Source organism: Lampris incognitus, chromosome 13 (genome assembly GCF_029633865.1).
Source record: "Lampris incognitus isolate fLamInc1 chromosome 13, fLamInc1.hap2, whole genome shotgun sequence".
Taxonomy (NCBI): domain Eukaryota; kingdom Metazoa; phylum Chordata; class Actinopteri; order Lampriformes; family Lampridae; genus Lampris; species Lampris incognitus.
Window position 1 is genome coordinate 44,668,429 of NC_079223.1, and position 23,442 is coordinate 44,691,870.

A 23,442-nucleotide genomic window follows, 5' to 3' on the forward strand; every position below is an offset into this window, starting at 1 on the left:
GAACACCTCACCCATCTCATCGAACCACCACCACAGAAATAGTCTGGGATTTTCACGGCAAGCGGTCCGGTCGTATTGAGTCGGATTTGTCGAGAGATTACGTTTGGGGCGGTGAATGACACAGAAAACGCAGAGAGAGAGAGAGAGAGAGAGAGAGAGAGAGAGAGAGAGAGAGAGAACACAGACAGTGTCTGTCATTCAATGCTTCTGGCATGGTAAGTTCGATATTAAGAAAGGAAATGGCCCGCTTACGGCGAGGTTCAACACGGGCCTCGAGACGACACCCTCTGCGAAATCCTCTCCAAACGTCGCACCCACTCTTATTTGTTTTCGAAAAGGCCGGTACAGTCGGACTTAATAATGAAAAGTAAATGAATTACGGGACATGTTCATTTTTGCACCCATTTTATTGGATCAGTGGTTAAGTCATTAAAATCTCTAGTGGCTCAGTGTCCACGACTAACTGAGATCGGCGTTTTGTGCATTTTTGATCATTAGAGGAAAAGTATCGAGAGATAAAAATCAACAGCAGAGCCCACTTCCTACGGCTCTTTTCTCAAAATCAGATTAAAAACAATAACAAAATGTGTAGTGTACCATATAAAGGAATAGGTTTTCTCTTGGTAAGATGCAATAAACCCGGAGAAGTGCATCAAAGGAAAAACTTCTAACAACTTGCATTTTTAAAGGGACCCCATCCATGATACCTTATTCAGAAGAAAGCTGATGAAACTCTAAGAGGTGAGTCTACACAGTACTGTTTTGCATTAGCAAAGCAGCAGAGCACAGCAGATAAATGGAGACAGCCTTATCACCTCTGAACAATCCTACTGCGCTGCGTATTAACGGCCTTCAGGACCATCATCTCTATGCGCGAGCCTGAGTCCCAAATGATCCGACAAGACCGATTCGTTCTTTCAAATGAAGTCGGAGGTTAGCCCAAATCTTTCAGACAGGACAGAGGGACGAGGCAAGGCTGTCTGCTCAACCGGTTACAATGATATGGGTTTTTAGTAAGACATCAGTGACTGCAGTTTGTTCGTTACTTTTAAACGAGGGAAGGAAAAAAAAAAAAGGAAAACGTACCAAGTTCAGAGAAAGGCTTTAAAAATCTGCAACTGATTAAGAAATTCGCTATACATTTCTTATTTACATCTGAGCTGCCAAAATGTATAAAAGTATCAATATTCACAAATTACTATACAATAATCCTTAATCAGTAGGTCCAAAACTCCTGGCTTTATCTTTTCCCCCCAAAACGTAAAAAGAAATATTCACCCAGTGTTTCCAAAAAAATATAGAACAATATATAATACATTTTAAAAAGATTTCTGGTAATATTAAAGACTTAGAATAGTGCAACTACCTAATGCATGTTTTCTTTTAAGAAATAGGCCTTTTTAAAACAAAAACAAAAAAGTAATAGAACTTTGAAATTTCTCTTTAAAAAAGGAGAAAACTCTGTGCAGATTTATTGCTGTGGAAATCCTTAAAAACCAAAAAAAACAAAAAAACAAGAAGGCACATCGTCGGCCCTGTCCAGACTGTCCAAAAGCGGAGACAGGTCTGAAGATGAAGTAAGGTTGCGGTGTTCCAGGTGTGTCGGAGGAGGAGGAGGTGGAGGAGGAGGAGGAGGAGGAGGAAGGGGGACGAGGGGTTTCGGGTTAAAAACAAAAAAGAAGAACGGGCTGAGGGCTTGTGCGGGAGGACATGGCGAGAGACACAGGAGGTAAAAGAACATTTCTGAGGTAAGAGTCACACAGACGTGGTTACGCGGTCTGTAGCGTTATTGACCTCGTTTTTGTTGGAATCGAGGCCCTTGGCGGCGTTCAGGTCGTTGCGGAGGTTCTCGGCCGCTTTCTTCATCGTCTTCAGCTCGCCGGGGTGAGGCGTGGCCCGCCGCATCAGTGTTCCCTGTGAAGAGACGTGGAATGTAAACACACGCTTCACGGACTATGATAGGGGCCGGGCCATTATTCATCACCGGCGTTTACCCTCTTTCAACGGTAGTGTATCGTGCCGAAACTCGGGGGTCAACACACGTCATAAACAGTGACACGACGCCCACGATACAAATTACGAGCCGTCGTTTTGACTGCTCACGGTCGTTTTAGGTAGATCTTAGGACAGTGTTTCTCCACCCTGTCCTCAAGGAGCCCCTATCCTGCATATTTCCTTTGCAACCCTGTTTGTAGTTATTCAACCAATCAGCAATGAATTTTGTCAGACGTTGCACACCTTGCATAATGAAGTGCTGCGAGATGATTGGTCGAGTAAGTACAAGCAGGGCTACCTATGCAGGGTTACAATGAAAATCTGCAGGATAGGGGGTCCTTGAGGACTGGGTTGAGAAACACTGCTCTAGTTAATGCTCACGGTAATTGGCATACGAAGCCGACTATTGTTTCCGGTCGTTACGCCACTGTATCGTGCATAAGGGTGGGGATGCCTGCAGTCAGTTGAGTCTGAAGAGGTCACATAGATGTGGGATGTTTGGGCACCTTCCTGGCTTTGACAAACGCCCAGTTAGGATAACCACACCTAACCAGGGCCTGTTTAATGTGGGCCATCCCCGAACCGAACCCAAACCCTCTGTGAATAGCGCACAATGCCATTGTAACTCTAGTTCAGTGTTTCTCAACCCAGTCCTCAAGGACCCCCTATCCTGCATATTTTCTTTGCAACCCTGAATAGGTACCTGTTTGTAGTTATTCAACCAATCAGCAATGAATTTTGTCAGATGTTGCACACCTTGCATAATGAAGTGCTGTGAGATGATTGGTCGAGTAAGTACAAGCAGGGCTACCTATGCAGGGTTACAGTGAAAATCTGCAGGATAGGGGGTCCTTGAGGACTGGGTTGAGAAACACTGTCTTAGGAGATGTTGGCGGTATGTGGGGACTGTTACTTTACTCCGGTTTGGTTTACAATCCGAGTTTCTACGATATTAATTTACTTATTGGTGCAAAGCCCGACACTCAGGTCCACATCTTTTCCATAAATGGGACCTCAAGCTGACTGCGTCACTGTTAATGTGTCTTGGTGCTTTTCTAACTGGCTCTTCAAAGTGTCAAATCCCTCTCTGGTAAGACTTCTTCGTGATGAGACTTGTCTGGGATCCCTGTGAGCACATGAGATCTTAAAAGCTGGGATTTATTTGACCATATATACGTACACAACATACACAACCGAAGAGTGAGTTTGAGAAGAGCATTTTTTTTGTCTTTCTCAAATGATCGTAATTGAAACTATGGGCCTGATTTACTCCGTTGTTAACAAACCCTACAGCATCAGGAAACACACAAGAAACTCAGATTTAGTTGGTGTCCGGCACCAGTTCTCGTTCTGCGAGACCCGTCAGTCAGTTCGGGAGTGGTAGCGGATTCCAACGCTACGTTTGTATGTTGGCAGCCAGACGACCCTTTTGTTTACGTCTGAATTACGGAATGTACCTTTAAAAATAAACATTTCCTCCTTATTAATGCCAATTGCCTCATCCCCAAAACGCAACGACGCCGCATCGGACCCCCTCGCAAGCCATCTCACCTTTTCGTCATCTTCGTCGTCGTCATCCTCCAGGAAGTGAATGGCGCTGATCCGGTTCATGTCTCTGTTGTCCCACGTGTCATCCACCATGTCGTTCACCAGGCTCTCCAGCGCGCCGCAGCGGGCCAGATTATCCGACCCTGCGACGGCGTTGGAATATATTTAATCAGACACATTCTGCAGCCAGTAAAGTCCTCTTCAAAACATGCATGCACAATATTATGTTGTTAGAGGACAAGCTTAAAGAACTACTGACTGCAAAAGAAGAAGAAGAAGAAGAAGAAGAAGAAATAAGACAGAAGTGAACACGTTGCAGGGAGTGTTTTGGCAGATTAAATTCAATATGGCTGGCACACTTGCCTCCCTGTTATCAGCCGCCTTAAGAAATGAAGGCTGTCCCGTGACCCCGCTGCTCATAAGGGAGAGCTTGAAACTGCCAGATCACAGTTTCAAATCCCAGCTTAGTCACAGGCTTACAGCAACACAACCGCGCCCCAACCCCCACCTCAGCTTCGACCTCGCCGGGCTTAACCTCCGCCACTTTTATAGCCTCGTCTCCTCCACAAGTGAGTGAATGAGTGCGGGCGACGAAAGCAAACGCGTTACGACACGACGTGTATTTGCTTGGCGTAAATGCAAACGACGTCTACGGTGCGACGCGCGACGGGGGTGCGGAGCAACGTGACCGACAAACCGGCGAGTTCAAAAACCGAGGTCGTGGTTGACAAAAGGATGGCGGCCATCTACTGCACAATACACTATTGGAACAGGAACGGATACAGCCGGGCCTCTGCCGAGAGGGGGGAGGTGGAGCAGAGAGAGAGAGAGAGGGCGAGAGAGAGGGGGAGAGAGGGAGGGGGAGAGAGAGCGGGAGGGAGAGGGAGGGAGGGAGAGTGTGATTGAGAGTGAGGGAGATGGAGAGAGAGGGAGGGGGAGAGAGAGAGAGAGACTACCCAGTGGGTGAGCTATTTAATGGCAGCAGGCCAGCCGTTGCTAAGCCTCTTTAGCCATCCAATCCAGTGTGTTTCTGAAAAATATAACCAAGGAGCAGGGCCTCGGGGGAGCGGGGAGGCCCAGATCTGTTCACGGCATCGTGATCCCTGCAGGACCTCGTAATCGACATCAAGTGGAAGGAAGGATCAGAGGGCGCGGGACACGCTGTGCTTCTCCGAGCAGATCATGTGATAATGTGATCAGAACCGGGGGGCAGTTTGAATTAAACGCTCAGAGTATAGAAAGGACGGACGCAGAATCACTAGACTTTCAGTCTTGGTGTCAGGCGGGTCTCCGCGGGACTTGGTAAAGAATATCATGCATTGTGCGTGCATTGGGGCCGGGCGACAACATCGTTTATCGCCTTTCGACGGTGTTGTATGTTGATCAGATACGGTCGTATCGTGATGCAGTTTTGTTGTCCGAAACGAACGATGATGAGAATTCCCAGCATTCCTCACAAAATGAGGGCTGAAATATTTGAGGGAGTATTATCTGAAAACCAGTCTTGGTTTGATAGACTTTACCAAACAGTTCAATGTGATGACTCTCAGACAGCTTCTTAAACATGGTGGTTTTGCATGTGTGAGATTATAATTATATATATATATATATATATATATATATATATATATATATATATACGGGTGGTGTAGCGGCCTATTTCGTTGCCTACCAACACGGGGATCACCGGTTCGAATCCCTGTGTGGTAGCACGTAGTAGTCTGCAGCCCTCCCCGGATCGGCAGAGGGGGTGGAGCAGTGACGGGGTCGGCTCGGAAGAGTGGGGTAATTGTGCCATGCGGGGTAATAGTGTTTCTGTGCACGAAGGGACCTTTTCTTTTACCTTTGCCGTCGGACTCGCACGGCTGCTGGGGAAGCAGCACACAGGTGAGCACCTTCTCCCCCGAGTCGGGATCCTGGTCCGTCTGGAAGGTCAGGAGAGGCTGCGACTGGTTCTCCGACAACCACAGGGCCTTCAGTCGCAGCGTGGTCAGGGACATCGGTAGGTAGGCAAGCCTGGGTGCAGGAGAATCAACAAATCACACACGCGTCATATACACAATTGATAAGTTGGCCTTTCTTCAGCTCTTCATTGTTAAGCTGAGACTCAAACCCTTCATGTCCTCACCCTGAGATTGTAGACCAGATGATCTGTGGCGACACCACGAGGACAGCGATTTACTAGGATGGACAAAAAGTGCTAATATGTTTTTCGGTTGCGATTGGTTCCTGAGGCGTTTCTGAGGCAGGTTGTGTTACCTTGTGAAATGCGTGCAAAGTTTCCCATCACAGAAAGATAAAACCCCCAAATCACATCAAACCCCCCCCACTACAATATAGTACAGGGACATGTCACCCCAGAACCACATGGTCTTCCTCTCGTCTGTAGTGCCATTTATCCATCTAGATGGTGCTGATGGGAGTTGCTGAGTTCTGGATGTGTTGACCTTCTCTCCAACACAATGGAGCTTAGAAGGCACTCGGGCTTGTGTCGTTCCAAGCGGCAAAAATAAAAACCACACATCCACACCCAGGGACAATTTAGTACAGCCTGATCCACCTGACCTACGTGTCTCTGGACTGTGGGAGGAAACCGGAGCCCCTGGAGGAAACCCACGCAGACACGGGGAGAACATCCATCTCCACAAAGAGGACCACCCGGGACGACCCCCAAAGGTTGGACTACCCCGGGGCTCAAACCCAGGACCTCCTTGCTGTAAGGCGACCGTGCTAACCACTGCGCCACCGTGCCGTCAATATTATTATTACATATACAATATCACTACATTATAAACAAGCAAATAATTTTCTTGACTGGGTCTTGGACTTGGACTCTCACGAGTAACGTCCCGGTCATTAAGCGGGGAAATCACCACCCTAAACTGAGACTGACATGACAGGTGTCATAACCACGTCACAACACTTGTCATGAACATGAATGAATCTTTTATGAAGGTTTATGACTATTGTCGTTAAGTGTCACTCAGTCGGTTATGTCAATTTCAACGCAAAGTTGAGGTTGCTCGAGACGTTGTCGCTGGAAGACCCGTGCGGGACCGAGCCGCTCCGTTTGATATATCCGGTGGGTGTGTAGCTCGAAAACAGACGTCTCCAACAATGTCGACTCTGCATTAAAATGACACAATTAACCGAGTGATGCTTAATGACAGCAGTCATAAACATTCATAAAGACTCCCTTATGTTCATGGCAAGTGTCGTGTCATGGTTATGACGGTGTCACGTCAGTCTTATGCAGCACACCCCTGCAAATGAAGTGTTAGAAAGTGTTACAGTCCCCGGGCGACTTAAGGCAATCAAATAGCACTGAAGTCCAGAGCAACAAGGTTAATGTATATAGCTAATATTATCAAAGATGGGGGCGTCCGGGTGGTGTAGCGGTCTATTCCATTGCTTACTAACACTCCGGGTTCGAATCCTCGTGTTACCTCCGGTGTGGGTTCCATTTCTGCTCAGGTACAATATCGGCTCGGGGTCCTTCGACTACATGTGACGTCATGGATTATGTCGCTAGCTAGCGTTGTTTAACGTTAGCTTTCTCGTTATTTAGCTGTGTGTTTTTTATAATCCACATTGACACACAGTTGGTTAGTAAAGGTGCGAGGGCTGAAGGCCCGAGCTGCGTCTAACATCAATCTACTGTTTCCCGCTGTTCCTAAACTGAACTAGCCCCTACCCAATCATAACGCCTGAAGTAGTGATGTCATCTGTAGTCGCAGGACCCCAAGCGGGGCGAGTAGATCAAGTACCGACACCGGCTTGGTCGGGCGTCCCTACAGACACAACTGGCCATGTCTGCGGGTGGGAAGCCGGAATGTGGGTATGTGTCCTGGTTGCTGCACTAGCGCCTCCTCTGGTCGGTCGGAGGCACCTGTTCAAGGGGGAATAGCGTGATCCTCCCACGTGCTACGTCCCCCTGGCAAAACTCCTCACTGTCAGGTGAGAAGAAGCGGCTGGCGACTCCACATGTATGGGAGGAGGCATGTGGTAGTCTGCAGCCCTCCCTGGATCAACAGAGGGGGTGGAGCTGAAGTGTGTGTGCACACGAGGCGCTGTTATTTCAACAAATCTAACGACGCCAAAGTGGAGTTGTGTGCACAGGCGGAGTGGCGGTCTTCCTGTGTGAGTCTGGTAGCTTTCATATCGCAGTCATCCCTGAACAGTGTTGGGCAGGCAGTTTACCAGCGATTTATGTGTTTGCATCGGGGTGCTGTGAGTTAAATGTGGGGGGGGGAACACCAGCCTGATTATTCTTGGGGGGGGTCTCACCTCGAAAAAGTTGAGACCCGATGGTTTGAAATACCTGTTGCCGGAGACGTCGAGCACGTGAAGCTCTGTGGCTTGTGACAGCTCGGACGGGATCCTCGTCAGCCTGTTTTCTCGTACGCAGAAGACATTAAGGCCTCTGCAGCCGCCGATCTAGCGGACAGGAGAGAGGACACAGTTACATAAAAGAAAGAGAAAAGACAGACGGGTCATCCACAGCACGTGAAGGCCATCATCTTTCAGAATGTTAACGTCATACCAACTATAAAGTGTTATTACGGACAAAAACTGTGATAAAATGTCCGGGTGGCGTGGCGGTCTATCCCGTTGTCTACTGACCCGGGAATCGCTGGATCGAATCCCCGTGTTACTTCCCGCTTGGCCGGGCGTCCCTTCAGACACAATTGGCCGTGTCTGCGGGTGGGAAGCCGGATGTGGGTACGTGTCCTGGTCGCTGCACTTGAGCCCCCTCTGGTTGGTCAGGACACCGGTTCAGGGAGGGGGGGGGGGGACTGGGGGGAATAGCGTGATCCTCCCCCTGGTGAAACTCCTCACTGTCAGGGGAAAAGAAGCAGCTGGTGACTCCACATGTATTGGAGGAGGCATGTGGTAGTCTGCAGCCCTCCCCGGAGCGGCAGAGGCGGGTGGAGCAGCGACTGGGACGGCTCAGAAGAGGGGGTGGAGCAGCGACCGGGACGGCTCAGAAGAGTGGGGTAAATGGCCAAGTACAATTGGGAGAAAAGGGGGGGGGGCTGTGATAAAACAAATTTAACTAAATCGATTCGTCTGTATTTGGGCACTTTGCCCTAGTTTGGTGATCCTGATGGCCGACCGACTGGGCATCAATTAGATCCGGGACAATGGACTATAATTAGACACAATTAGGCCCAGTGGCCGGTCAAAGTAAAGACTAAAGCGCGGCTAAAGTGCAGACTGTAATCTATTAATCTGCCGGGCTGCCGACCTGAGCAGGATACTATACTAATACGGTGGCAGGCGCTCAACACGTTAAAGGAAGCTGGCTAAGCTTCAGCATTTACACGGGTGAATAAGACAAGATGCGGCTGAGAAGCGCACAAATGTCAGCGAAACCGACGGCGACGCGCAGGATGATTCTGTCGGCGCCGGCGGCGTCCATGTAAACGCGTCCCGCAAACGTGGACATAACCCAGCTGGGGAGATAGTAGGCCTTTGTTACGGTCAGCCGATCAATAATCAGTAGCATCCATAAAACTGAGCTGGTGGGTCAAGTTGCTGCCGCTCGCTCGATACGTGGGCCAGGCTTTCAGCGCGGGTGAGGAAGACGTCATGCGATGGGTTTATGGCTCACGAAACAATGACACCATCAATTCACTATGGAGGCCAAGTGTGGCGGACTGTTAACGCTTCCCTCAACACAGCAGTCTTTGCCTCGCTGGGACACAGGGCCATTGTGTGACCCCACCCCCCCCCCCCCTTAAAAGCCCTTTTCACAATAATCTTTGACCCAGGCCTTCCTTCACTTTTACAGACAAGAGGTTAGAGAAGAATGTCCCATACAAACACGAGGGGGGACAATCGGGCAGAGCTGGACGAACCGGAGGACTGAGTAATAGGAGTGAGCGAAGCAAGTGAGCCGCTGTTGATGACACAACTGTCTACGACGTGGAGTCGGTCTGACTGAGAACTGCCCTTGCATTCAAACAGGGTTCAACTTAAAGCTAGCTTCATCTGGTGATTTCCAGCTATCAAACAGTGACCACATCCAGGAGGATTTCAGAAGAGGTAAGGGACCCGACTGCATGTGATCCGGACATTTCTGAGTTGCAGAAGATTATATTATTTTGAATGGGCTTTGGCTCCTTCGTCATTTTTCCCCCCTTTTCTCCCCAATTGCACTTGGCCAATTACCCCACTCTTCCAAGCCATGCCGATCACTGCTCCACCCCCTCTGCCGATCCGGGGAGGGCTGCAGACTGCCACCTGCCTCCTCCGATAAATGTGGAGTCGCCAGCTGCTTCTTTTCACCTGACAGTGAGGAGTTTCACCAGGGGGACGTAGCGCGTGGGAGGATCACGCTATTTCCCCCTCAACAGGTGCCCCGAACGACCAGAGGAGGCGCTAGTGCAGCGACCAGGACACATACCCACATCCGGCTTCCCACCCGCACACACGGCCAACTGTGTCTGTAGGGACGCCCGACCAAGCCGGAGGTAACACGGGGATTCGAACCGTCGATCCCCACGTTGGTAGGCAACAGAATAGACTGCCACGCCACCTGGGCCACTAAGGGTTTTTATAATTTCATATAATCCTGTTCGCCTCACAACACATGACATGACGCAAAAAGCTTACCTCCTTAGGCAATGATGTTAACTGATTTCTGTCACAGTTGAAGTTGGAGAGTCTCTTCAGTTTCCCGATACTTCTCGGCAAACTCTGTAACACATAAGTAAGAGGCAATGCCATAAAGATTCAGACTTTGGTCAATAGCTCAGGTATCTTAAAGAAATACACAAGCATGAATTTATTGGAAAAAAACGTTGTTTCAACGTTTCAACATTGAGGTGATCCTTCCGTTGTTGCCGCTCTGGACTTTTGTCCAGTTCTGCATATTTACAGAACAAAACCCTTTTCCAGTCCAAGCCAAAAAAAACAACATGACACCAAACCATCAGCATGTGTGCCATGTATCTGTGTTTGGTGCTTATTGTGATTTTGTCGTCTACCACTGTAACACAACAGAAATAAGCAAGAGAACACTTTCGACCTAATATGTGCACATCTGTGTTGCGGCTCGGCACTATGCATAGACAAACATTTGGTTTGTTTAACCAATTTCTTATGCTGAGCTGCTGCGCAAGTATTCATTATACGCATGTGTATTGTGTGTATATATATATTTGCATTGTGCACGTAAATTGCTTCCCAAAATAAAATCTTAAAGCTTTTCCCCAATATTTCATGAAGTTGCCAAATCCAAATGTGTACTGTGAGATAGGACTACCCTATCTATCCCCTCTATCAAATTTCCATTGCCCAGTTAATCACACTCAAAAGTCTGCATAATGCTGGCAGAAGTCTACAAAAGTGGACCAATATCAACCCCAAAAAATCTTCTTTTGGCTTGTTCGTTGTTTTTCAAGGGTCGCCACAGCAGATTTCATAGTTTCCATCAGTACCCTGCGAGGGCACGGCACCAACGGTGGCCGTTGTTAACCCGGGCCTCGACCGATCCGGTATGGTCTTGTCAATCCGCATAATGATTTGCCAACTACTACGTCAGACGCCCTTCCTGACACAACCACTAACCCTATGGATGGGGGCACAGGTAAAGCACTGGATGCCATCCCAGTATTCAAGCCTGAACATATTGTTGTGTAAATCTTTTCCACAGAATCTATCAGAGTGAGTCAGCATTTGGATATGGGTGGAGATTGGCTTTTGCCAGTGTGTTGCTGCCTGCTGGTATGAGAAGATTCTGAAGAAAGTGCTTCCGTATTTACCAAGTGTTATTGTTGGGAATGTGCCATGACTGTAAGGAACATTTTGCTGATGGTTTTGTGAATGTAAAATCTGCAGTGATGAATAATGAAGTAAACTGAAGTGATAAAATCCTCACTGCGTACTATACTGACAGCAAAATTGGTGTTCTCCTGCTCACAGACCCTTTCTGACAGCGCCTACAAGTGTCAGAAATCATTGTGCGAGAGATGTCATCTCCACCGCTGGCCAATTACCCCACTCTTCCGAGCCGTCCCCGTCGCTGCTCCACCCCCTCTGCTGATCCGGGGACGGCTGCAGACTACCACATGCCTCCTCCGATACATGTGGAATCGCCAGCCGCTTCTTTTCACCTGACAGTGAGGAGTTTCACCAGGGGGACGTAGCACGTGGGAGGATCACGCTATTCCCCCCAGTCCCCCCGCCCCCCAAACATGCACCCCGACCGACCAGAGGAGGCGCTATTGCAGCAACCAGGACACATACCCATATCCCGCTTCCCACCTGCAGACACGGCCAATTGTGTCTGTAGGGACGCCCGACCAAGCCGGAGGTAACACGGGGATTCGAACCGACGATCCCCATCTTGTTAGGCAATGGAATAGACCGCAACGCTACCCGGACGCCTGGAAATATAGCGTGTTTGAGAGAAACGGGATGTCTTTTCTTGAACAGCGTCTTAAATTTAGATTAGAGGGGAGATTAGAAACCCAAGATAAATTAGGGCCAGCAGTCAGGAACAACGGCAGGTTGTTTTTCATATGCCATCCCGGTGGCAGACAGACAGGAGATTAGGTTGAAATCGGCAAACGTTTCCTGGAATCTTACGGAGGTGACGTGTACATGCACAGAGAAGTGTTTTCTTCCCATTTCCCAGGTATGTGCTGCAGTCACCGACTCACCGTCAACTGGTTCTCCGTCACCACCAGCTCTGTGAGACTTTCACAGTTCCCAATGCTCTCTGGAAGGTGGGAGAGTCTGTTCTGGTCCGCTTTCAGGATAGAAAGTTTCCCCAGTTTTCCTACCAAGAAAAAAAATGAGACGAAAACAAAACATGCCGAAGTGTTAATTTTGATTGCAACCAACTCTGGGTTGAACAAGAGGCTGGTCGGGTAGCAAGACAGACGTAAATTAATGTGTTTCATGTAGTTACCGTAATCTTCTGAAAAACAGGAAAACTGGTGATCTTGTGGTTAGGAATACTTATTGTATGGATAAAGAATTGAAGTTACTTATCCTAGCGATAGGATAAAACTCAGGAGGATCAAGGACATGTGAAACCAAGTCACACAGCTACGCCACCAACATGCCACTAAATTGTGACTAATGGATTCAAATGGGACTATTAACCCTGCCAATGACACCCAAAGGCAGGCTGGTGTAGAAGGGGTTTGCCTAGTAGAGAGACATTAACATACCTTCCGGGCCGTCCCAGTTGCTGCTCCACCCCCTCTGCCGATCCGGGGAGGGCTGCAGACTACCACACGCCTCCTCCCATACATGTGGAGCCGCCAGCCGCTTCTTTTCACCTGACAGTTCGTCAGGGGGACGTGGCGCGTGGGAGAATCATGCTATTCCCCCCAAACAGGCGCCCCGACCGACCAGAGGAGGAGCTGTTGCAGCAACCAGGACATATACCCACATCCTGCCTCCCACCCGCGGACACGGCCAATTGTGTCTGTAGGGACGCCCGACCAAGCCGGAAGCAACACGGGGATTCGATCCGGTGAGCTCTGTGCCGGTAGGCAACGGAATAGACCGCCACGCCACCCGGACGCCTCAGTAATAACCTCATATTTCTAACCTAAAGTAGCAATCCAAACAATTCCCACATAACCTACTACTACTATTGGAATTGTGGCTGGGCTGGAATTAACCCGGCCACAATTCCCACATAACCTAATCGATAGAAAGATCCCAGAACCTTCTACTGGCGTTAATGGGAAAACAACACATCATTGACCAATTTGTGGTTATGACATTACATTTGTCGATTTACTGCCGACAAACTGACACAGTCATCCGCTGTGGGGGATCGCCTAAACTGCAAATGTTACAGCAACACAGCAAATCATGTCAGTATGAGCCGTTTAGAGATGGAAATCAATGCTCACCAATGCTTTCCGGTAGAGCGTCGATGAGATTCTGGGACACCAGCAGGTCGGTGAGGGACTGCAGGCCTCCCAACTCTTCTGGAAGGTGCTCTAGTTTGTTTTCCGACACATCGAGACACAGAAGGCTCTTAATGCTGCCCATCTCCTAGGGGTTCAGAGACACAGGTGGAGATTAGCGCCGACGGCATGACAGTCGGTGGAGAAATATTCAACCAGGGACACAGTGTGTATGGCGATTTTCCACACAGAAATGTAACCCGGGAAACATCCGGACTCGATGCCGAAGAAGAGCAAAACCGACCCTGATAATCGTGGTACAAAATTCCCAGTGGCAATTGTCAGGGTCAGTTTTGCTCTTCTTCGGCATCGAGTCCTGTAGACTGTCACTAGGAATTTTGTACCACGATCATCCATCCATTATCCAAACCACTTACCCCGCTCTCAGGGTCGCGGGGATGCTGGAGCCTGTCCCAGCAGTCATTGGGAGGCAGGCAGGGAGACACCCTGGACAGACCACCAGGCCGTCACAGGGCCCACACACACACACACATACCTAGGGACAATTTAGTACGGCCGATTCACCTGACCTACACGTCTCTGGACTGTGGGAGGAAAGTGGAGCCCCCGGAGGAAACCCACAGAGAGAACATGCAAACTCCACACAGAGGACGACCCGGGACGGCCCCCCAAGGTTGCACTACCCCGGGGCTCGAACCCAGGACCTTCTTGCTGTGAGGCGACCCGCGCTAACCACTGCGCCACCGTGCCGCCCTACCCCGACCATATTAGTTATTATTCATTATCATTAACGCGTACGACAAAATACCTGTGCACAAAAATTGCATCAAACTCGTCTGCCTTGTTTCTGCCCAGCTGCTTCCCGCTTATGGTTCCTTGCTGAGCACATAAGAGAGATTTCATCCCCCCCCCATCCCCCCTCTTCTTCTAGACTCTTCATAAAGGAAATCTGGTAACGCTCTAAATTACGGGCCACTCGTTACAATTCACCTACACATTTGTCATTGCAGTACGCTGGCGGTTTGCGTATAATAACAAGGAAGCGAACTCGTGATATAGGAAAGACCTCATTTTCCTTATATCGCTCAGTAATTACCACTCATCTAGGTTCAATTACGTCGACTCGGCTTGTACAGCGCTTGGGCTATTTGTGCCACGAAACGGCCTGTAATTTGAAGCGTTAGCAAAATGTTATCAGGTTGTTTGTCTCGCTCGTCGTGTATTTAAAGCCTTACTATTCCTGTATGGCAGGAGCTGCAACCGAATTAACACATTAAGCCCGCGGCGCTCTGCCGTCCCTCACAAATCTCGCTAAAAACCCCAGAAGAATTTCACTCCCTGCTTCTTCTTTTTTTTTTGTTACCGTGCAAACCACCGGGGTGTCTGGCTGACAAATCTGTACACTTGATACGCCCCGAAATAATCTGCCGTACTCTTTAGCGTCGTTGTGAGATCAGCTTTCAACACAACTCCTCACCACTATCCAGGACAGAGGCGAAAACCCTGACAGCGTCCTGTCCACGTCTGTTCTGAGCTGGGAATTCAGTCACACTCATTTTTTTGGGGGGGGCGGGCCCCCCCCTTGTCTCTCCAATTGTACTTGGCCAATTACCCCACTCTTCCGAGCCGCCCCGCTCGCTGCTCCACCCCCCTCTGCCGATCCGGGGAGGGCTGCGGACTACCACGTGCCTCCTCCCATACATGTGGAGTCGCCAGCCGCCTCTTTTCACCTGACAGTGAGGAGTTTCACCAGGGGGACGTAACGTGCGGGAGGCTCACGCTATTCCCCCCAGTTCCCCCTCCCCGAACAGGCGCCCCCAACCGACCAGAGGAGGCGCTGGCGCAGCGACCGGGACACATACCCACATCTGGCTTCCCACCCACAGTCACGGCCAATTGTGTCTGTAGGGACGCCCGACCAAGCCGGAGGCAACACGGGGATTCGAACCGGTGAGCCCCGCGCTGGTGGGCAGCGGAATAGACCGCCACGCCACCCGGATCACACTCCTTTTGAGTCGCCCTTTCAACGTGGCAAATTCTGAGAAGCTTGGCACCAGTGTGACGCCATCTGAATAAACTGGAAAAAATGGCTTAGCGTCGGCATGTGATGCGTCAGGTCCTAGACGTGCCGAGGAGCGCCATCGGGAGCGCCGTGAGGAGCCGCGGCAGCACTTTTCACACACAGGCAATCAAACAGTGCGACTAAAACAAATGAAAGTGGTGATAAGCTTACAGCGGGTACTTCGGCCAACTGGTTCCCATCCAGCCACAAGTCCTTTAAGCTCACAAGACAGCCTATTGTTTCTGGCTGTGTGGGAGAAAACAAGAAAGAAATGAAGTGAGAACAAGGTAGAAAGAAGACAGGAACAACTCTGGATGAGAATATGAACAGAACTGGGTGTTGTGGGTATTAGACCTAGAAATATTATGGATATGTGCATCAGTGTCAGTCAAGTCAACATGTATTGTAAGTCCGACATCGCGGCGCAAAGGTTGAACTTTGTAGGAGGGAACGAATCCTGCACGGTCTGGGTTTCAGAAATGTGGGCGGGCTTTTCGCTCGCGCAAGAAACCCGTTTTCCTTCAGAATACTGCTGAAACTCTGGAAAAAGTGCTCCTTTAATCAGCATAAAACCCTGCCGAGGACTAAGGTCAGTGCAAACAACGGTGGAAGGAACGGGGAGAGGACAAACGAAATGGCGACGTTCCTTCACAATCAGACTTTGGATCGTCTGCTGGTGAATCATTCAACCTTCCGTCGGAGAATTCAGGAAAAAAAGGCCGCATGAGCCCGTAGCCGGAGCTCAACGCCGACGGCCATCCCTCCCATTAGCATGATAAGGGAGAAGCGAGAGCTTCCCTTGTGGGATGAAACTCCACTGCTGACATGACAGGAACGAGGAAATGGGGGGGGGGGAACCGGCGCTCTGCCTATTTTGTGAAAGCTGAAGAGAGTAAACAGCTTACCTAACACTCGGAGCGACTTACCAAGTTGTACAACTCATTATTGCCTAAGTCGAGTTCTTCCAGTCTGTGAAGGAGCGATAGTGACCTGTGGAGGTGCAAAGGGCAGAAATTAAACGCTCCAAAACGACAGAGCCATGGCTGTTCTGGCAGGCCATTTAATGCTGTTAACAGGTTAACGATGACATGAGCTACACACTTCACCCAAACCAGCTGTGACCAAAACCCTCCCACAGTCGTCCTCTCGCCCCCTCCCTCTTTCGTTTATTTTTTTATTTTTTTTAATGTTCCCCCTTTTCTCCCCAGTTGTACCCGGCCAATTACCCCACTCTTCCCGAGCCGTCCCGGTCGCTGCTCCGCCCCCTCTGCCCATCCGGGGAGGGCTGCGGACTACCACATGCCTCCTCCCATACATGTGGAGTCGCCAGCTGCTTCTTTTCACCTGACAGTGAGGGGTTTCACCATAGCGCGTGGGAGGATCATGCTAGTCCCCCCAGTCCCCCCCCCCCCCCGACTGACCAGACAAGGCGCTAGTACTCCCACCCAAAGACACGGCCAATCGTGTCTGTAGGGACGCCCGACCCAGCCGGAGGTAACACGGGGATTCGAACCGGCAGTCCCCGTGTTGGTAGGCGACGGCATAGACCGCCACGCCTCCTGGACGTCCTCCCTCCCTCTTTCAATCTCTCCCGTCATTCTCACATGCGTTTCAATCACTGGGCATTGTGTGCTTTGTAAGGAGTGGCCAGAGCTCACTACAGAAGTCTGGCCTGGCCACAGACACACTCAGCACAGACGCCAGTACTTACTCTGGTAAGAAGGTCAGGAGGTTTTCTCTGAGCTCCAGGGACACCAAGTTGGAGAGGCTGCAACGAGAAGACAAAAATAAATGTGTGTTAAGAAACCCAGAACTGCAATGAACTCTAATACAGGCCCCACAACTTAAAACCCTCGTGTTGTCCACACATATACTGCCCCGGTCTGAAGGGTCGTTTATGACCCGCCCACATTAAACTCTGGATTAAAGCAACATGATTTAATTCTAAACCCCAAATCTACTTTGCACAGAGAAACAACCCATCATTCATCACAGACTGTGTGACTATCTGGGTTTTCCCTCCTCACGGTGCAGAAAGACTGCATTTAATAGTGGACGCCACTCGTTTTTATAGGGTCACACGTGACCCACACATGCCTTAGGGTCAAAAAACGACCCTAAGATGATCTTAGTACCCTAGTGGTGTACAGCTCTCATGGAAACATGAACCAAAAACGTGTTTCACTTTTTCTAGCGTTGGGTCACTGTAGGAAAAGGCCTCACATTTCAGCTTGAAAAAGGATCATTTAGGGTCTTTTCTCCGCTGTTCAACACTGTCGTGGGTCATTTTGACCCGCAAGGCGACAGAAGGGTGAGACATGACTTGATATTTCAGCCTCGGAGCGATAACACGTCTGGCAGCAGGAAAACTATCCTCGTACCGCCGCGATCAGATAGCCCTCGGTAGGAAGTAGTTTCGAGGTGTGTCGCTCTTATCGGGAATCTGCCACACAACATAAACAAGCGCATGAGAAAGGCCTCCGCACACGCCGGACGAAGGAGCGGATCCACACGGCGCGACGCTATGGGACCAAGGTACGCCACTTCTTTTCTGCAACTTGTGCACATGCTAATCGTTCCTCCCGATCAGCGGAGGATTTGATGACCCGACAGCCCCCGCCGAGCCCAGACGGCTCAGGGTTCATCTTGCTGATAAAGGACAATAAACCATGCGGACTCTCTGTGGTTATCATGGATGGACCTAAAAGTCAACACTAGGGTTCAATGTTATTAGGACGCATGTGAGCCCCCCCACCCCCCAAAGAAGCCACAAACCACGATAGTAAAGAACACCAGCAAATCCTACAAGTGGGTTTGTTTCAATTACCCTTCCGCTTACAAAAAAAAAACCAAGACATGACAAAGGCAACGGGGATTGACAGGCTGTGCTTTCCACACAGACTTACATTCCTCGCGGGAAAAGAGCACATAAAATGGGAGCCGAGATAACCGAATTCAAGGGATTAGCGGCATATGGTAAGTACGTGGCCACGGCCTTTAATCTAGCCTAAACACAACCTCTCTTGAATGACGGGTTAAACCTCAACCACGATGACACAACACTGCATTGTGAGGGTATTTGTCCCCCTCCCCCCCCCCCGGCCCCTGCCCCTGCCCTGGGTCACTGTGCCAGAGATTTAAAAAATCAATTTTAGCACACGCCGTCTGAATTCTGGCTTAAGTGTTTTCCATTTTAACCATCAAAACGCTCACCTAATTGCATCAACCGCCGTGCGTCCGTGTGCGACGGCACCGCGGCCGTGTTTTCCCCCCACAGCCGTCTGACACCGGCTACCAGCCGCCCTGGGAGCAGATAAGCTACCGCGCCATAGCAATCCATCTTATCCGCCGCTGAAATCTTACACCCACTTGTTTTTCCAATTGCGTTATGGTTTTCATTACCGCCACTCCTCGGGAGCAGGCCTTAACTCACGGTGTTATGTAAGTCAGATATGGGACGTATGCGGGGCACATTCCGTACCACGGGGAGGAAGGAGCGAGGAGATCAGCATTCTCCTCGTCACGTGCGCTCCGCTTTCACAAGGTGAAGTCTGGGATGGGCCCCATAATGTTTGAATTACTCGGACGAGACGTACGTTTTGTGGTTGGCCGGACTGCCCTGAGGAGAGAGGTCGTCGGGCTAAACCTGTACACCAAGCAACCGATCAGCTTTCAAGCTGACCGGGAAGATCTAGCTGTCTAAAAAGGATGGTATTACTCATAAGTCTACGACTCCAGCCTGTTCTTCACTGAAGGAGATGGGGGGGGGGGGGGGAGTCCAGTCTTCACTTGTTCGACCGAGCCAGAAGAGGTTAGGCAACACCTTTCATTTTCTTTGCATCCAAACCAAACTCTCCTGAGCATCATACCAACTGCTGCAGGACTTAGCCGGCGGTCAAACATACCCACCAGACAACAACTGATAATCAATTAAAATTAATTTTTAATTGATTTGATTAATTTGGCAAGTCTATCGTAATCTCCGGTTTTACCTTTAAAGAATGCTGGTGCACTTCCACCTTAAAGCCAATACATCAGCTAATGAATCAAATTAAAGGATAATTGTGGGGGGGGGGGTTTACATCCTGGGTCTTAATTTGGTAGTTTTTGCCATCTTGTAAACTGGTTATGACATCATTTTACTCACCAGCTTCATTTTGGAGTCTGTGAATGTTCTCATTCATCCAGGTTATGGTTATCCAAAGGAATTGAATCAAGTGCAACTGGGCTTGGTATATATCCGTGAAGACGTTTCGCCTCTCATCCAAGAGGCTTCATCAGTTCGTGCCTTTCTGACTAGACCAAGCTAGTCTGACTGGCTGGTGAATCATTGACCGGATAGAATACCACCGTCTCTACCCACAAGATAACATTCCAGGCATATATGGACTCCCTAAGATCCATAAAGATGGAGCCCCCCTCAGGCCCATCGTCAGCAGCATAAACTCGGTCACGTACAACATTGCCAAACATATAGCCAACATCTTGATCCCTTTAGTGGGCGAAACACCTCACCATATCCAAAACTCCATTGACTTTGTGAGCAAGGTCCAAGGTGTAAAACTGGAACCGAATGAAATCGTGGTATCCTACGACGTGACCTCGTTATTCACCTGCATCCCAACCATGGAGGCTTTGGAAACTGTGGGGCAACGTTTACCAAACACATCAACTCAGTGGACAAGAACATTAAGTTCACAAGGGAAGACGTAAAGAACAACAGTTTGCCCTTCTTGGACTGTGACGTCCACATTGGGGAAGACAGGAGCCTCCACATTGGGGTTTACAGGAAACCTACACACACAGACCAATATCTACTTTTCGACTCACACCACCCTCTGGAACACAAACTGGGCATCATCAGAACTCTGCAACACAGAGCTGACAATGTGCCCAGCAGCACTCAGGCCCAACGGGAAGAACACAAACACCTGAGGGGAGCTTTAAAAACCTGCGGCTACCCCAGTTGGACCTTTGTGAAAACTGCAACACGTTCCATAAAGACCAACCAGGTGAGCGACGAGGGGAAGAGGAACAGAAGGAACAGCACAGTCATCCCGTATGTTTCTGGGGTCTCTGAGAAACTCAGGAGAATTTTCAACAAACACCGCATCCCGGTATACTTCAAACCCAGCAACACACTCCGACAAAGACTGGTTCATCCCAAAGACCGTGTACCACACACCCGGAAAAGCAATCTGGTGTATGCTGTATAATGCAATGAGGATTGCACTGACCTACACATAGGAGAAACCAAACAACCCCTACACAAACGGATGGCCCAACACAGAAGGCCAAACTCCTCAGGACAAGACTCAGCAGTCTGTCTACACCTAAAGGAGAAGACACACTCCTTCGAGGACAGCAACGTACACATTTTGGACAGAGAAGATAGATGGTTTGAAAGAGGGGTGAAGGAAGCCATCTATGTGAAACTGGAAAAACTATCCCTCAACAGAGGAGGAGGTCTGCGACACCACCTATTTCCCACTTACAATGCCGTCCTTTCATCTCTACCCAGGAGACTCAAGAAGCCTAGCCTCCAAGAACAACAGTCGGTCACTAACGGCTCCAACGACTCATAACCACTGAATGGAGCACTAACGAAGTCGAAACTAACACTTCCAATGACCATCGCTGCTTAACATCGGATCACAAAGAGCCATGGACATCAACAGCTCTGATAACGACGGACGTTGCTAAACATCGGAGCACAAAGAGCCATGGACATCGTTAGCTCTGATAACGACTCCAAAGAGGATAAATATCTGAGTTTCATCACCAGCCAGTCAGACTAGCTTGGTCTAGTCAGAAAGGCACGAACTGATGAAGCCTCTTGGATGAGAGGCGAAACGTCTTCACGGATATACCTGTATACCAAGTCCAGTTGCACTTGATTCAATTCCTTTGGATTCATTTTGGACATTTTGGACACAGGACCATTGTTAAGACACAGCTTGACAACATCTTATGAGGTAACTGAACACAAACCTTAAACGTGTCCTTTCAACAATGCATACAACAGCAACAACACCCCCCCCCCTTAGTGTCCCAGTCAGACTGTGTCCACGACTGTCCATTATCTATGACTTCTCTGTGGTGCTGGCCGGCTAGTTTATGGATGGTTTCTACTACCTACGGTAAGTATAGGCTGCTACTTCCTGCAGGTTGAACCAGGACGTAAGTCAGCAATATGATGGACCATTATTGATGATGTTTGAAATTTTGGGAGAACACAGGAGGGTGTGCCCCAATTATCGGGGCATCACACTCCTCAGCCTCCCTGGGAAAGTCTACTCTATGGTGCTGGAAAGGAAGCTCTGACCGATTGTCAAACCTCGGATCCAGGAGGAACAATTCAGATTCCGTCCTGGCCGTGGAACAACGGACCAACTCTTTACCAGTCTACATGTGTTTTGTGGACTTGGAGAAGGCTTACAACGGTGTACCCCAGGGCACTCTGTGGGGGGTAGTGCGGGAGTATGGGGTGCCGGGGCAGTTGCTACAAGCCACCCGGTCCTTGTATAACCAAAGTGAGAACTGTGTCCGTATCCTCGGCATAAAGTCAAACACGTTTTCGGTGGGTGTCGGACTCCGATTCTGTTTGTGATATTCATGAAGAGGAACTCAAGACGCAGCCAAGGTGAGGAGTGTGTCCATTTTTGGAACCTCAGAATTGCATCTCTGCGCTTCACAGATGATGTGGTTTTGTTGGTTTCATCAGAACACGACCTCCGTCGCACACTGGGGCGGTTTGCAGCTTAGTGTGAAATGGCCGGGATGAGAGTCAGCACCTACAAGTCTGAGGCCATGGTTCTCTACCGGAAAATGGTGGATTGCTCCCTCCAGGTTGGGGATGAGTTGTTGTCTCAAGTGAAGGAGTTCGAGTATCTCGGGGTCTTATTCATGAGTGAGGGTAGGATGGAGTGGGAGATTGACAGGCGGATTGGTGCAGCATCAGCAGTAATGCGGACATTGTACCTGATCGTTGTGGTGAAGAGGGAGCTGAGCCGGAAGGCAAAGCTCTCAATTTACCAGTCAGTCTTCGTTCCAACCCTCACCTATGGTCAAGAGTTTTGCGTAGTGACCAAAAGGGTGAGATCACGGATACGAGCAGCTGAAATGAGTTTCCTCCATAGGGTGTCTGGGCTCAGCCTTAGCGACAGGGTGAGGAGCTCGGAGTAGAGCCGCTGCTCCTTCGCGTCGAAAGGAGGCAGTTGAGCTGGTTCGGGCATCTGATTAGGATGCTTCCTGGGCACCTTCCTATGGACATTTTCCGGGCACGTCCAACTGGGAGGAGACCCCGGTGTAGACCCAGAACTACATGTCCAATCTGGGCTGGGGACGCCTTGGGATCCCCCAGGAGGAGCTGGAGGGCGTTGCTGGGGAGAGGGACGTCTGGAGTGCCCTACTTAGCTTGCTGCCACCACGACCCGACCCCGGGGAAGCGGCTGACGAAGAGATGAGATGATGACATTTTGGGGAATAGCTTGGCTTTCGATGTCATTTACACTTCCAAATATGCAGTTTATATAACTGGGTAAAATTGAACTTGTTGAAACATGTCTGACACTCGTGTTCGGTTGTCCCATAAGACACCGTTATAAAGCTGAGTCCAGCGCGGCCCTACGTCCAAAATCTCCAAAATGAAGCCGGTGAGTAAATGATATCTTAACCGATATGCAGAACGGCAAAAACTACACGCGGAACAGGACGAGACAGCGACTGCTTTACGTGTTAGGGCTACAACACCGTGGCATGACTGTGCTCAGCTCGAGGAGGAGAAAGCGACATTATCTTCCCAACAACAAGAGTAGTGAAAAGGCAAGCTGACGGCAATTACTGAGGGAACTAATAAGATTACAAGGGAGCAGAGAGGGAATAGCAGCAAACATTTAGACTCATTATAAGCATTCTCACAGACCCCAAATTTTCCTT

At 49.5% G+C, this 23,442-nt stretch overlaps 1 protein-coding gene across 1 annotated transcript in view; it reads right to left on the reverse strand.

Moving 5' to 3' along the window:
- Positions 1–397: 397 nt before the first annotated feature.
- lrrc1 (leucine rich repeat containing 1) overlaps positions 398–23,442 on the reverse strand; it is a 39,999-nt gene continuing 16,954 nt past the window's right edge. The window contains exons 5-14 of the mRNA XM_056292429.1: positions 17,216–17,272; positions 16,431–16,494; positions 15,676–15,750; positions 13,425–13,569; positions 12,213–12,331; positions 10,162–10,245; positions 7,865–7,980; positions 5,387–5,559; positions 3,547–3,686; positions 398–1,914 (exon numbers count right to left, since the gene is read on the reverse strand). Coding sequence (XP_056148404.1) covers positions 1,756–1,914; positions 3,547–3,686; positions 5,387–5,559; positions 7,865–7,980; positions 10,162–10,245; positions 12,213–12,331; positions 13,425–13,569; positions 15,676–15,750; positions 16,431–16,494; positions 17,216–17,272 — 1,132 coding nt within the window. The 3' untranslated portion in view covers positions 398–1,755. The remainder of the gene's footprint in view (positions 1,915–3,546; positions 3,687–5,386; positions 5,560–7,864; positions 7,981–10,161; positions 10,246–12,212; positions 12,332–13,424; positions 13,570–15,675; positions 15,751–16,430; positions 16,495–17,215; positions 17,273–23,442) is intronic.